General features: G+C 56.1%; 2 protein-coding genes across 7 annotated transcripts; both read left to right on the forward strand.

The window, feature by feature from the left end:
* The first annotated feature begins 2,080 nt into the window (after nucleotides 1–2,080).
* S100A14 (S100 calcium binding protein A14) lies at nucleotides 2,081–4,293 on the forward strand. Of its 2 annotated transcripts, none has more exons than XM_059673576.1 (4): nucleotides 2,081–2,220; nucleotides 2,583–2,694; nucleotides 3,156–3,302; nucleotides 3,506–4,293. In XM_059673576.1, the coding sequence occupies exons 2-4, from the start codon at nucleotides 2,665–2,667 to the stop codon at nucleotides 3,641–3,643; spliced, it is 315 nt and encodes a 104-aa protein (XP_059529559.1). In that variant the 5' UTR covers nucleotides 2,081–2,220; nucleotides 2,583–2,664; the 3' UTR covers nucleotides 3,644–4,293. The 2 variants fall into 2 exon arrangements, with proteins under 2 accessions (XP_059529559.1, XP_059529560.1); XM_059673577.1 differs by having other exon boundaries at nucleotides 2,176–2,220; nucleotides 2,587–2,694.
* A 1,217-nt stretch (nucleotides 4,294–5,510) lies between these two features.
* Nucleotides 5,511–11,889, forward strand: S100A16 (S100 calcium binding protein A16). 5 transcript variants are annotated; one of them, XM_059673566.1, is made up of 3 exons: nucleotides 5,511–5,669; nucleotides 10,785–10,960; nucleotides 11,184–11,889. In XM_059673566.1, exons 2-3 carry the CDS (start codon nucleotides 10,808–10,810, stop codon nucleotides 11,340–11,342), a joined length of 312 nt encoding a protein of 103 aa, XP_059529549.1. In that variant the 5' UTR covers nucleotides 5,511–5,669; nucleotides 10,785–10,807; the 3' UTR covers nucleotides 11,343–11,889. The 5 variants fall into 5 exon arrangements, with proteins under 5 accessions (XP_059529549.1, XP_059529548.1, XP_059529550.1 ...); XM_059673565.1 differs by lacking the exon at nucleotides 5,511–5,669 and adding an exon at nucleotides 5,725–5,827; XM_059673567.1 differs by lacking the exon at nucleotides 5,511–5,669 and adding an exon at nucleotides 9,673–9,790.

Raw genomic sequence — 11,889 nt, forward strand, 5'->3', positions numbered from 1 at the left:
TGGGGCTCCCACAGTGAGTGACCCCAGGAGGGAGCTCCAGAAAGTTCCTCGGAGGGACCGCAGGCTGAGGCACTTCTGGAGAAGCCCTCAGATTGAGAGACTGTCAGAGGGTCTCCAGAGTGATGCCTCTCCGAGGAACTTTCAGAATGAGACACCCTTAGAAGGGCCTCACTGGGACACACACGGACGCCTTTCACCGAGGCCACAAGTACAGCGGGGGCCTAGAAGGGGCCTTCGGAGGCCATTGGAGCGGTCACCTAAAAATAAAAGGACAGGGTGAGGCAACAAGCTCTTATTTGAGACCCAAAAGGATCATTCTTTTGGAAGCACTGATTTAGGCAGAAACCCAGATAATGTTCTGATTAAGAGGTGCGGGGGATTTATGAGAAAGGGAAGGGGAATAATTACAGGTGGAGAGAAGGAAGGATTTATTTATTTACTTATTTTTGTTGATTTGAGGGAGAGAGGAAGGGAGAGAGAAACATTGATTTGTTGTTCCATTTATCTATTTAGTCATTGGTTGATTCTTGTATGTGCCCTGAAGGGGATTGAACCCACAATGTGGTGTATTAGGAACATGCTCTAACCAACTGAACTACCTGGCTCGAGTGATGAAGGAAATTTATTTTTAATCTTTTTTTGTTGAAAGCATTACATATATTTACCCCCTTTACCCCCATTGACCCCTTCTAGCCCACTCCGTTCCCCTCCCCCAAGGAATTTTTAGTGGCGTTAATAAGCTAAGGAAGGAATTTCTATAGGTGCAGTAAGCTAACATAGGGATGCTAATTCTAAGGAATGTGTTCAATTTTCTATTTGCTTTCTTGTTATCTTTGCAAACAGTTTGGGATACAGTGCTGCTAGGCCCAGTCCAAAGGTCATTTTGCCCAGTTTTAAGAGGTTTGAAGAGTGAGATAAACAAGGCAGTTCCTCTGGAATGGCACCCTGGACTCTATTTAAAAAAAAGTTTTTACAGATTTCAGAGAGAGGAAGGGAGAGGGAGAGACAGAAACATCTATCCGCTGCCTCCTGCACACCTCCTACTGGGTATGGAGCCGGAAATTCGACATGTGCCCTGACCTGGAAACGAACCAGCGACCTCCTGGTGCATGGGACTCTGAGCTACACTGGCCAGGCACCCTGACTCCATTTTAAAGTGGTTCCATTTATATTATTATTATTTACAGAAGGTATGCTCTGATCTTAGAATTTAGGAAAGGAGTCCAGGAGCTTTGACTCTAGGCCCCACCCTTGCCCTGACCCCCTGCCCTTCTCCATCAGGTGAGGAGAGCCTTTGGGGTTGGGCTGAGTCCCTGGATCTGCTCCCTGGGATGCATCCTCGGTACTGGATTGTGTGTGTGTGTCTGTGTGGTTGTGTGTGTGTGTGTGTGTGTGTGTGTGTGTGTGGTTGCTATGGAGCCACTGAGGTAGGAAAGGCATGAGGGAGGGAGGAGAAGGCAGCCCAACCAGTTTGGAGAGGTCATTAGCTGCCAGGTAACTCATTCGGGCCTTGCACATGTGCATGCTGGTAGAGGGGAGCCGAGGGAAGGCAGGACAGCTGCCCCTCTCTGGCTCCTTCTTCCTGACCCAGGCCTCCTTCATCCCTCTGCTACTGGGACTGAGGAAGCCGGTGTCTGGGATTTGGGCAGGATCCAAACTGGCCCTGGTGCGTGTGTGTGTGTGTGTGTGTGTGTGTGTGTGTGTGTGACATCAAAGTACAGAGAGGTCCCTGAAGACCTCTCAACCCACGTGTCTCTCATTCCCTCTGGGCCGCAAACCCTGCTTTCATCAGCCTCTACTTCTGGTTATTAGCTCAGGGCCCCTTCCCTTCCCTGCCCTACAACTCCTCCAGGTCTTTCCTCCCAAGCTCAACCCTATAGTGCTTCCAAGCCCTCCCCCTCTCCTTCCCCTGCCTCTCTTCCCCTATCTTTTCCAGGGACCCTGCCTCCTGGTCTGGGGCCAGGGGCAAGCAGACCCAGCCCTCTGTGACTCTCTCTTCCTGGCAGAGATGGGGCGGGCTCTGGAGCTCTGGCCAATGGAGGGTGGAGCCCACACAGCTGGCTCATAGCCCTGGCAGCTGCAATTGCCTGGGTGGCTTAGGGATGAGGCCCAGCCCCCTGCCTCGCTTCCCTTCCCCCTGTCTCCCCTCCCTTCCCCCAGGTATAAGAGCTGAGCTCAGGTTAGCTGGCTCATCCTGTCCTGCCTCAGAGGTGTCAGCAGGTAAGGAGATCCAGAGCTTTTCACCCAAAATGGGCTGCCCCTGTCCAGAGGGCATGCTTAGACTATTCTACTCTAATCTGCCAGGGAAAGGGGCGCGGGGGTGGGGGGTGGGGGAGTGGGGGGGGGGAGGGGGGAGGCCCTGGAGGCTGGTATGTGTGTCTGGAACAGAAGTGGGTGTTTGGAGGAAGAGGAAGGAGGAAAGCTAAGATGAGGTCCAAGGGATTCTCTCTAAATGGGTTGGCCTGGGAGTTGGCCTGCAGCCTGGGTGGGGACCCTGACCCCTTAGATGAGGCCAGAGTATCTGGGGTGGAGCCAAAGGGGGTAGTTGAAAAAGAAACGCTGGGATTTCCCCTCACCTCTAGGTAGATCATGAGCCATCGGCTCCTCCGGGGCAGGCTGTAGACTACACAACTCTCCACCAAAGGACCAAGCACACCAGGCACCATGGGACAGTGTCGGTCAGCCAATGCCGAGGTGAGCCCATTCATTCCCGGCCTGTCTTTCTGTTCCCACACTCCTCTCCTTTACCCTGAGGGTCTGTGTTCTCCCACTGACCTCTGCCCTCTCGCCTTGGCCGTGGTCTACCCTCCAGACCCTGGCTCTGAGACCTGAACCCCCTTTCTGGTGCCCACGCAGGGTGATGCAGTAGGAGGCCTCCCAGGAAGAGGATGCCTGGGCCACGTGCTGAGACCTGCCTTGCCTGGGGAGGGGGGGGGGGAGCTGTGGGTGGTGGGAGGAAGCCTTGTCCAACCTGTGGCTCAGGGCAGAGGCCAGTGGGGGTGAGGAGGGCTGGATGTTGGGCTCTGGAGTGGGCGGGAGCCTGTGTGCCTTCCAGAGTCTTCTGCCCTGTTGGCCTGGCTAGGTTCCCGGGGAAAGCAGGGTGTCATAGGGTGGGGTGGAGCCTCCCTGATGTGGGTGATGTCCCTTACCCGCAGGATGCCCAGGAATTCAGTGACGTGGAGAGGGCCATTGAGACCCTCATCAAGAACTTCCACCAGTACTCGGTGGAGGGTGGGAAGGAGACGCTGACACCCTCCGAGCTACAGAACCTAGTGACCCAGCAGCTGCCTCACCTTATGCCGGTACTGAGGGGGTGACCCCACACCAGGCAGGACACTGGCTTCCCAAGCAAATGCTCCAAGGCGCCACCACCCAGCCACAGCCCCTGGCACTAGCAGCCCTGAGGCAGTGCTGGGGAGGCTCCAGTCTTGCTTTGGCCCCTGGGCAGGGTGGGGTGGGACGATTGGAAGGTGCTTGCTTGCTGAGCTGTGGTCTTTCCTCTCAGAACAACTGTGGGCTGGAAGATAGAATCGCCAACCTGGGCAGCTGTAACAACTCTAAACTGGAGTTTGGAAGTTTCTGGGAGCTGATTGGAGAAGCAGCCAAGAGCGTGAAGCTGGAGAAGGCTGTCCGGGGGAGCTGAGAACCTTCCCCTGGGATTCTTGGGGGGATGCTGGGGAAAGGGGACCTTAGAGACTGTGGGCCTGGAAATAAAACTCCTCTCTTTACCGTCACCGCACTGTTCCCCAGCCCGCGCCTGCCTCACCTCTGCCAGGTTCAGCTTCATAGCGGCCCCTCCTGGGGTCTCTGCACTTCATCCCTCGCTCTGTGGAGAGAATGGGTCCAGGGATCCCCACCAGAGGGAGGCTCAGGGGACCGGCTGGGGCCAGGGATGGTGTGGAGGGGTCAGCATGGTTAAGGGCCACACCATTTGGTAGTGGGTGCTGGGCAGAGAGGAGCTGGACTTTGGGAAATGATTTGAAAGGGACTGGGAATAGGGCTGGATATTTGGAATTAAAAAAGGTCTCTAAGAACCTACCCCTCCTACTCTCTTCCCCAACCCTAAGGAGCTGTCTGTCAATGCTTTATCTTCCTGCCTCCAGCTCTGCCCCAGCCTCCTCCCAAGACTGTCCTTGGACGAGGGCAGGGGAAGTGGGAGAGCAGTGGGGAGGGGGAGCAGGCTAAGAAGGGTGTGACCTTGGGGAGCGAGAACCAGCTGGGTGGTTGGGCATTTAAAGAATGATGGCTGTTTTGTATATCTTGATTAATAAAAATAAAATGGAAAAAGTGAAAGATGTCTTGTGCCTGCATACCTTCTTCCCAGGTCCACGGGCCCATGGGTGCCGGGTGGTTGGGTGAATGGCAGAGTCATCGGGTAGCATGTTCCAGGGGTGGCTGCAGTGGTTGTCAGTAGAAGTGAATAGGGACCCACTTTATCCCAGGGATTTGGGTTGAGGACGGTGCCAGGCCCCAAAGGTGGGAGACCTGGTCCTCTGTGAGGGCCGAGCTCCTCTTTGCTAGGGCCTGGCACTCGGACAGGAGAGGACATGAACCCGGGTCTGCCGGATGGAGCCTGGGTGAGGAGCAAGGCAGATGTGGGGCTGGTGGCCTCCGTGTGAGTCTCAGGGTCAGTTTCCTCATCTGTGAAATGGGGATATTAACAGTGCTTCCCTCAGAGGATTGTTAGGATAATGTGAGGCCTCATGTAAAGCACTTATCAGAGAGCCTGGCACAGTGAGTGCCCGGTGAACTGCCAGAGTTGGTGAATGGGTCCCCCCTCTTTTCAGCTGCTGCCTCCTCACGGGGATGTGGAACTGGCCAGGTTCCTTGGGTTCCTTGGGGAAGGGCTAGAGCAGCCGTGGGCAAACTTTTTGACTCGAGGGCCACAATGGGTTCAAAAGCATGGATGGAGTGTTTGTGTGAACTAATATAAATTCAAAGTAAACATCATTCCATAAAAGGGTACGGTCTTTTTTTTTTCAATAGTTTTATTCATTTCAAACGGGCCGTAGTTTGCCCACGGCTGGGCTAGAGGGTATTTCCAGAGGAATCATCTGCTGCACAAAAGCAGTCCCAGGGATGGGGGGGGCAGGAGAGCTCCTGCTGGGCTGGCCTGGAGGTGGTAGCTCAGGGGGCCGGAGTCCGGTCCCTGGTGCCTGCCTTCTGGCTTGTGCACACAAGCCGGCGTTACTCCTGAGATCCCAAGGGCAAGGCCGTTTCTGAGGCCAGCCAAGCTGGCCTGGAGTGCAACCCGCACATGTCTGCTTGGGGCCCCTGACCCTGAGCTCCAGTGACCTAGGTGAGAAGGGCAGGTGACAGTCCTTCCCTTCCTCTCTTCACCTGGAAGGCTCTGTCAGGCCCTGCGGGGCTAGGAGGGTGGGGTTGACAGAATGCCAGCTTCCACCCCTCCTTCTGGGGTGGGGTGGAGGGGTGTTAAAAAAGGTGTGTATCCCTTTAACGAGGGCCCAACCCCAGGGCCAAGACAAGAGGGAGCTCAGTCACTACCTCCCCACTGAGCCAGCTCCGCCAGGCAGGGAAGGAGGGAGTGGGACCCATTGGGGAGTGCGGTGGGGAGGAGTCCTGGCTGGGCTGAGTGAGGGCTGCTGCTTGGCGGTGCCAGAGCCCAGGCCCCAGAGCCTCGCTGGAGAGGAGTTGAACCGAGGAGGCAGGTGAGCACCCCAGCCCCGTCCTGGGCGGTCGGGGGCGTTTGAGGCCCGGAGAAGGGGCTGTAAAGGGGCCTGAGGAGGGAGGGCCCTGCCAGAGACTGGGCCGGGAGGTTTCGTTAATTCACTCTCCCAAAAGGCTGGTTTGCAAATGGAGAATTCTGGTAAGATTAGGGACTGGAGTGGCCGTCAGAGGAGCGGGTGGGGTGGCGAGACCCCTCCCCAGCCAGGAGCTGCCTGGGCTCCTCTCCAGCGGCGGGGCCACCGGGAAGGGTGTTTGGGAGCTTTGCCCGCAGCTGCTCCGATCCTTTCCTGACAGAAACGGGGCAAATGCGTGCAGCTGGGGGTTGGGGAAGGTCGGACCCTCGCTACAGGCCTCCCTGGCCTCTGGGAGCAGTGTCCTGGGAGAGGTAATGGGGTCCGGGGAGGGCCCAGGGAGCCTGGGAGCCTGAGGCGGGGAGAGAGGTGGCTTCTCTCCACCTTGGGACTCAGGAAGGTCCCCGGACGCAGGCCCCATTGTGCTCTCAGAGCCGTTCCCAGGGAGGGCAGACGGGACCTGAGGAACCTGGGTGAGATCCCGGGGGCGCCGGGGAGCTCTGGGATAGGGGCCAGGAGTCTGGGCAGCTTCTCCACCTCAGGACCGAGGCAGGTTCTGGCTTGACTGGCTTTGTTTGGTGGAGCCACCTGCGCCGTGGGAGCATTCCCCTGCCCAGCCCTGTCCGGGTGGGGGTGAGGGCAGGGGTTCTGGGGGAGGGGGCACTGGAGGTGCCGATGAGCGGGCGCAGCCTTTCCCTATCCAAGAGTAAAGAGCCCTCTGGGTATTGGTGAGACTAGGACCAGCGGAGTGTGTGTGTGTGTGTGTGTATGTGTGTGTGTGTGTGTGTGTGTGTGTGTGTGTGTCCACATCAAACTCCTCCAGCTTACTTGTCCAGAAAAGAATTTAGAGGAGCAGGCTTCTCCTTCCAGCTACATTCTCTAAAATCACAAGTGGGCGGAAGGCAGATAGGTTACCCAAGTAGAGGGGGGCAGGAATGGCAGAGTGCCTCACGCTGTGTATCCATGTGTGCGAATTAGATGCAGTGAGTCCTGTGAGGGTGGGGAAGGGCGAGGCAGGGGCGCTTGTGTGAGAGAGTAGCCTCTGGAATTGGGAAAAGACCAGGAGAAGGCAGAGCAGAGAGTGGGGCCATGGAGGCTGAAGAGATTAGTTAGAAAGAGCCTTGCAAATCGAGTCAAGCATCACCAGCCTACTTCAGATTACACCTTCCCTGCATATTGACGGGAATCAAGGAAATGCATGAATGAATGAGTCAATAAATGAATAAATGAGCCAATGAATGAACAAGCAAATGAATGGTGAATAAAAGAGTGAGCACATTTGAGGTAGAGGGAAGGGACACAGAGCATGCCAAATTTAGGCTTGAGAATGGGCTAGGCTCTAGAGAGGTTGGTGACTAGGAGAGACAGGAGTCCAGCTGTCAGCGGTGGTCAAGGGCGCCTCTGGCCAGAGATAAGTACTCTGTGCCCTCAGTTCTTACCTTGCTTGTAGGAATGGATTCAAACAAGAGACAACTTTATGGCAGCAAAAGCAGGCGAGGATTTATTTGTAGGAAAGAAATACACTCAGGTAGGACCTGAATGGGCAACTCAACTGGATGAAACCAAACCAAGTGCCCTAAGTGGGCAGCTCAGCTGGCTGAGACCAAATACCAGTATTGGGGAGTTTAGAGGATTTATACCTCTAGGCTGGCATGATCCTAGGCAAGGAGCAAGTCATTCCCTCCCTCGTGTCTCAAAAAAAAAGTATCTGTAAGCTATGAGGCTCCTTCATCTAGGAGTTATGCCATCGCTTAGAGTTAGGCCCTATCTTGGAGGGCTCTGAATCTTTCCCGCTCACAGAAGGGCCTGGTATCGCCATTGTCTATTTTCAGGTTGTCGTGTCTCACACTTGCTTTCTCCAGGCCCCAGCTGCCTCTCCCGACCTCTCCCAGCTCCTATCTCTCTCTCTGCTTACTCTAACACAGGGACATTTGGAAACAATTTAAGACTCAAGAAGTGTGTGCAGAAGCGGGGAGGGGGAGATGAATTTTGAAGAGTATGGTGGATGTTCAGGGCTCCAGATTGAAGGGGATTGGAGAGTTGAAGAGATGGGGGATGGTTAGGAGGCACCTGGAGGGGTGGGGCCCAGAACCTGTGGGTGGAAGGGTGGGGCTGGAGTGGCTGAGTCCCAGGGCATGGTGTCTGGGCAATTTGCACTTTTGGAGAAGTCGTCAAGCTAGGCTGAGGTGAGTGGGGGTGGGGTTAGGGGCTTCTTGGTTGCTCAATAATGAATCCCTCAAGGAAAAGACAATGAGAACATTGGGGGAGGGTTGAGGGTCCCAGGTGAGGGGTCCTTTGGAGAACCAGTGGCCTCCCCATTCCCACTTTTTGGGAAGGTTCTAATGGACATGTCTACCTCCCCCGAATGCTTAGGCCAGGATCTACCTGTAGCAAAGTCAATACAGGACCTACCTTCTGTGGCCTGCCCTCACGGCTCCCATCCTGTGCCTGGGACCATGCTGCCTCTTTGGTGGGGGGATGGGGCAGGCAGGGAGGAGCAGGTGGCTATGACATGGGTGTAGTGGCAGAGCCTGTCTCCCAGCCCCTAGGGGAGGAGGAAGGGCGGAAGAGGGTGGAGACGCCTGACTATCCCACTCTGGCATTCTTCCTTCAGAAAGGCACTTATCCAGATGTATCTCCAGAGATGTCCACTTGATTTAAAAGAAGGAGAAGGTGTGGATGAGTGATGGGCAGACTATTGGGAGGTCTGGGGACTGAAACCCGGAGCTGCTAAAGCTCTCTGGGGTGATCGCACACCTGACAGCAGGTGGCTGATTGTCAACCAGGTGCTCACCTGGGTCCTGCCTACTTGGCTGCCAGAGACTCAGTAGGGACTGGGGTGTGGTATCAACGAAGGCCAGGAGGTTCCTCTGGTCAGAGAAACAAGACTCCAAGAAGACAGGTGGTGGGAGGGATGGGCAGGCTTTGGGGGAAGGGGCAAGACATGCTACCCCCTAAACTGGATTTCTTTCCATTTCCTCTTCTTATTTTCCATAAAATTCCTCACTCAGGGAACAAGGTCTGGGATGGTTAAGGGTGGGGAACTCTCTTGCCACTCGCAAAGCTTGGCTGGGAGTACACTTGGCACGATCCGTGCTGAAACGGGATTCCTGCTTCCATACTTCATCCTTTCGGTCACAGACCAGGGCAGATAAGAGAAGGATTCCTGGTCAGAGATGCCCCAGCTTGATCTCTCTCTCTCTCTCTCTCTCTCTCTCTCTCTCTCTCTCTCTCTCAACTTTCCTTCCTTCCTGCACCCTGGTCCAGTCTCATTCTACCTCCCAAAAAACCTTTGCAAATAAGCACAACAGAAACCAACAGACATTAGAAGAGTGGTCAGAGGCCTTTGTACACCTGGTTTCAGGGCTGGAAGGAAGCAGGGCATTTATGGAACATCTTCCTTGAACAAAGCACTGGGCTGAGCAATATAGGCTAGAAGAGATGCAGAGATTAAAAAAGCTTTAAGCCCTGGCTGGTGTGGCTCAGTTGGTTGGGTGTAGTCCCATGCACGGAAAGGTTGCTGGTTCGATTTCGGGTCAGGGCACACGCCTGGTCTTTCAGGCTTGATCCCTCCTTGGGGGGGCGGGGAGGGGTGGAGGGTAAGATGTGAGGCAGCGGATAGATGTCTGGCTCTCACATCAATGTTTCTCTCTCTCCCTTGCCCTTCCTCTCTCTCTATATATATATAATAAAGCAGTGAGGTTGTCTATCCAGGATTTTTAAAAAATGGCTCCAAAGCCTTGTCCTTCTGTGTGGTTCAGAATACACAATGGCTGTGTGTTAGAAACACACTCCTTGCTTCCAGGAATGTCTGGTGTCTGGGGAGATTATAAGACCCAGGAAAAGGCTGCAGCCGTACCAGTTAGTGCGCTCCTGCCAATGCCAACTGAGAGTCTATGGGAGCCAGGGGAGGAGGGCATGGAGGGCAGGGGGCAGGGCAGGCTTCCCGTGGGAGGGGCAGTTCCAGTAGGCTTTAAGTAGGCAGTGAGGGCAGGGCAGTGGGCACAGAGGAAGACGGCCTTCGAGAGCAGGTGGGAGGGGCAGGGACTTGAACTGTGGGTGCCCAGGCCCTTCCCTCACCAGGATCTGATGGGCAGGGTGGCTGCAGCTCCTTCCTGGGCTTGGGGGTGTGAGTGGAGGCTCATTGCCCGGGTTCACTTGGGGGGGCACTGGGCATGGGCGGCGACTCAGACTAGATCCGCCTGTCCCTTCATATCCTGTTATTCAGAGAGCTGTATCCGCTGAGAATGTATCTTTTGTCCCGGGTGAGGAGGTGACTGTGTGGCCTCTGGCTGGCTGGCTGGCTGGGGGCAGCTCTGTCTCCAGCTGGGGCAGACCCGGCCTGGCTCCTCTTTAGGTAATCGGGTGAAGGGTCCTTGGGGCCTGTTGCATATTTTGGGGTGGGTCTGAGGGAGGCTAGGCTAGCGGGGTGTGGCTGGGAGTCTGCAGAATGTCTGACTCAATGAATCCGGACATTGTCCTTTCCCAGCAGCGGCCATGGCCTGAGAGTCTGGACTCCCTTTCCTGGCCCCTGGCCGGATGGATTGTGGAGGGCCTAGGTCCTTGCCTCTGCTTTGCTGCCTGGGGCTGGGGTCTCAGCCAATCTTGGTGTCTTGGTAGAGGACTATGGCTCCTGTCCCAGCCATCTTGGCTCATCCTAGCTGCTCCTAGCTGTGTTTGCCCCCAGGGCAGAGGGCCTGGATGAGACAGGTGTGTAGATGGTGGAGGGATGGGCACTTACTCTCTTCCCACGGGAGCCTCTTGCTCTCACTGGGACTCTGACAAGCCCAGTGCCTGGGGCTGGGGAAGGGCCGGGAGAACCTGTTAAGGCAGTTGAGCTGGGGAACACCTGGATTAGAAGAGCCACATAGTACTCATTCCAGGGCTACCCCCCCTGTGCCTCCCTTTTCCTGACTCCTCCTGGAGGACCTGTCAGCTTAGAGGACCCAGGGCCCAGGGTGCTTGTGGGGGAAGGGGAGTGGCCTGTCGGGGGCTCTTCTCATCTGTGATTCTCATGGTGCCCAGGCCCCTCGAGGAGTGAGGCAGTGATGGCGGACTGCTACACAGAGCTGGAGAAGGCGGTTGTAGTTCTGGTGGAAAACTTCTACAAATACGTGTCTAAGCACAGCCTGGTCAAGAACAAGATCAGCAAGAGCAGCTTCCGAAAGATGCTTCAGCACGAACTCAACCACATGCTGACGGTAAGGCCCCCACGCAAGGGCCCTGTCTCTCCCCAGCCCCCGAAGCCCTGTCTCTCCCCAGTGCGGCCCCTGTTCTTTCAGAGTTACCCCACAAACCAGGGTCTTGACCCTGCCCAGGCCTCTGTCCTCTTGGGTACCCGGCCTGAGCCAGATCCGGGGCCTCTGCCTAGGGGGCTCTGTGGGACTGCCACTCTCAGCATAGCTGACCCAGGTTCCTCCCCAGGACACGGGGAACCGAAAAGCTGCTGACAAGCTCATCCAGAACCTAGACGCCAACCACGATGGACGCATCAGCTTTGACGAGTACTGGACCTTGATAGGAGGCATCACCAGACCCATCGCCAACCTCATCCGCGAGCAGGAGCAGCAGAGCAGCAGCTAAAGACCCCCCACCATCCCCTCATGGCACTGCCCCAATGCCCGGCCCCTCGTGCTCTTCCCAGCCTCCTGCCCACCCAGGCCCTGCCCTCACTTCTCCCTCCAGACCTTCTGTTGATCATGCTGAACAGGGGGAGGGGGTGATGTCAGGGCCTCTTTGTGAGCATATCTCAGTTTGGGGGTGCCTACCTCAGGGTCTCAGTCCCTGGAGCCAGCAGACGCAGGGCATCCAGGCCTCAGTGCTGTTTGGGGAACCCGAGGGTTTCCTCATCCATCTGCCCTGCCAACATCTGATGTTCCTGCCTAATTCTGAGTCTCTCTTGACCTCTGGCGGTCAGCTCGCTGCTCCAGGTCTTCCCGCTCCTGGCATAAGCACCAGAGACATCTCCCCTTTCCCTCAGCCCCTGGGCTGGGGAAAGACTTTCAGGGACTGCCCTCCAGCTAGCTGCCTCTGGGTCTGGGAAGAGATAAGCAGGGTTGAGCCTTCTCCCTCCTCCTCAGCCCCTGAAGCATGGCAATAAAGGCTGGATTTGAAATTTGTTTCCCCCTCA

The sequence above is a fragment of the Myotis daubentonii genome, chromosome 18 (assembly GCF_963259705.1).
Source record: "Myotis daubentonii chromosome 18, mMyoDau2.1, whole genome shotgun sequence".
NCBI classification, from domain to species: domain Eukaryota; kingdom Metazoa; phylum Chordata; class Mammalia; order Chiroptera; family Vespertilionidae; genus Myotis; species Myotis daubentonii.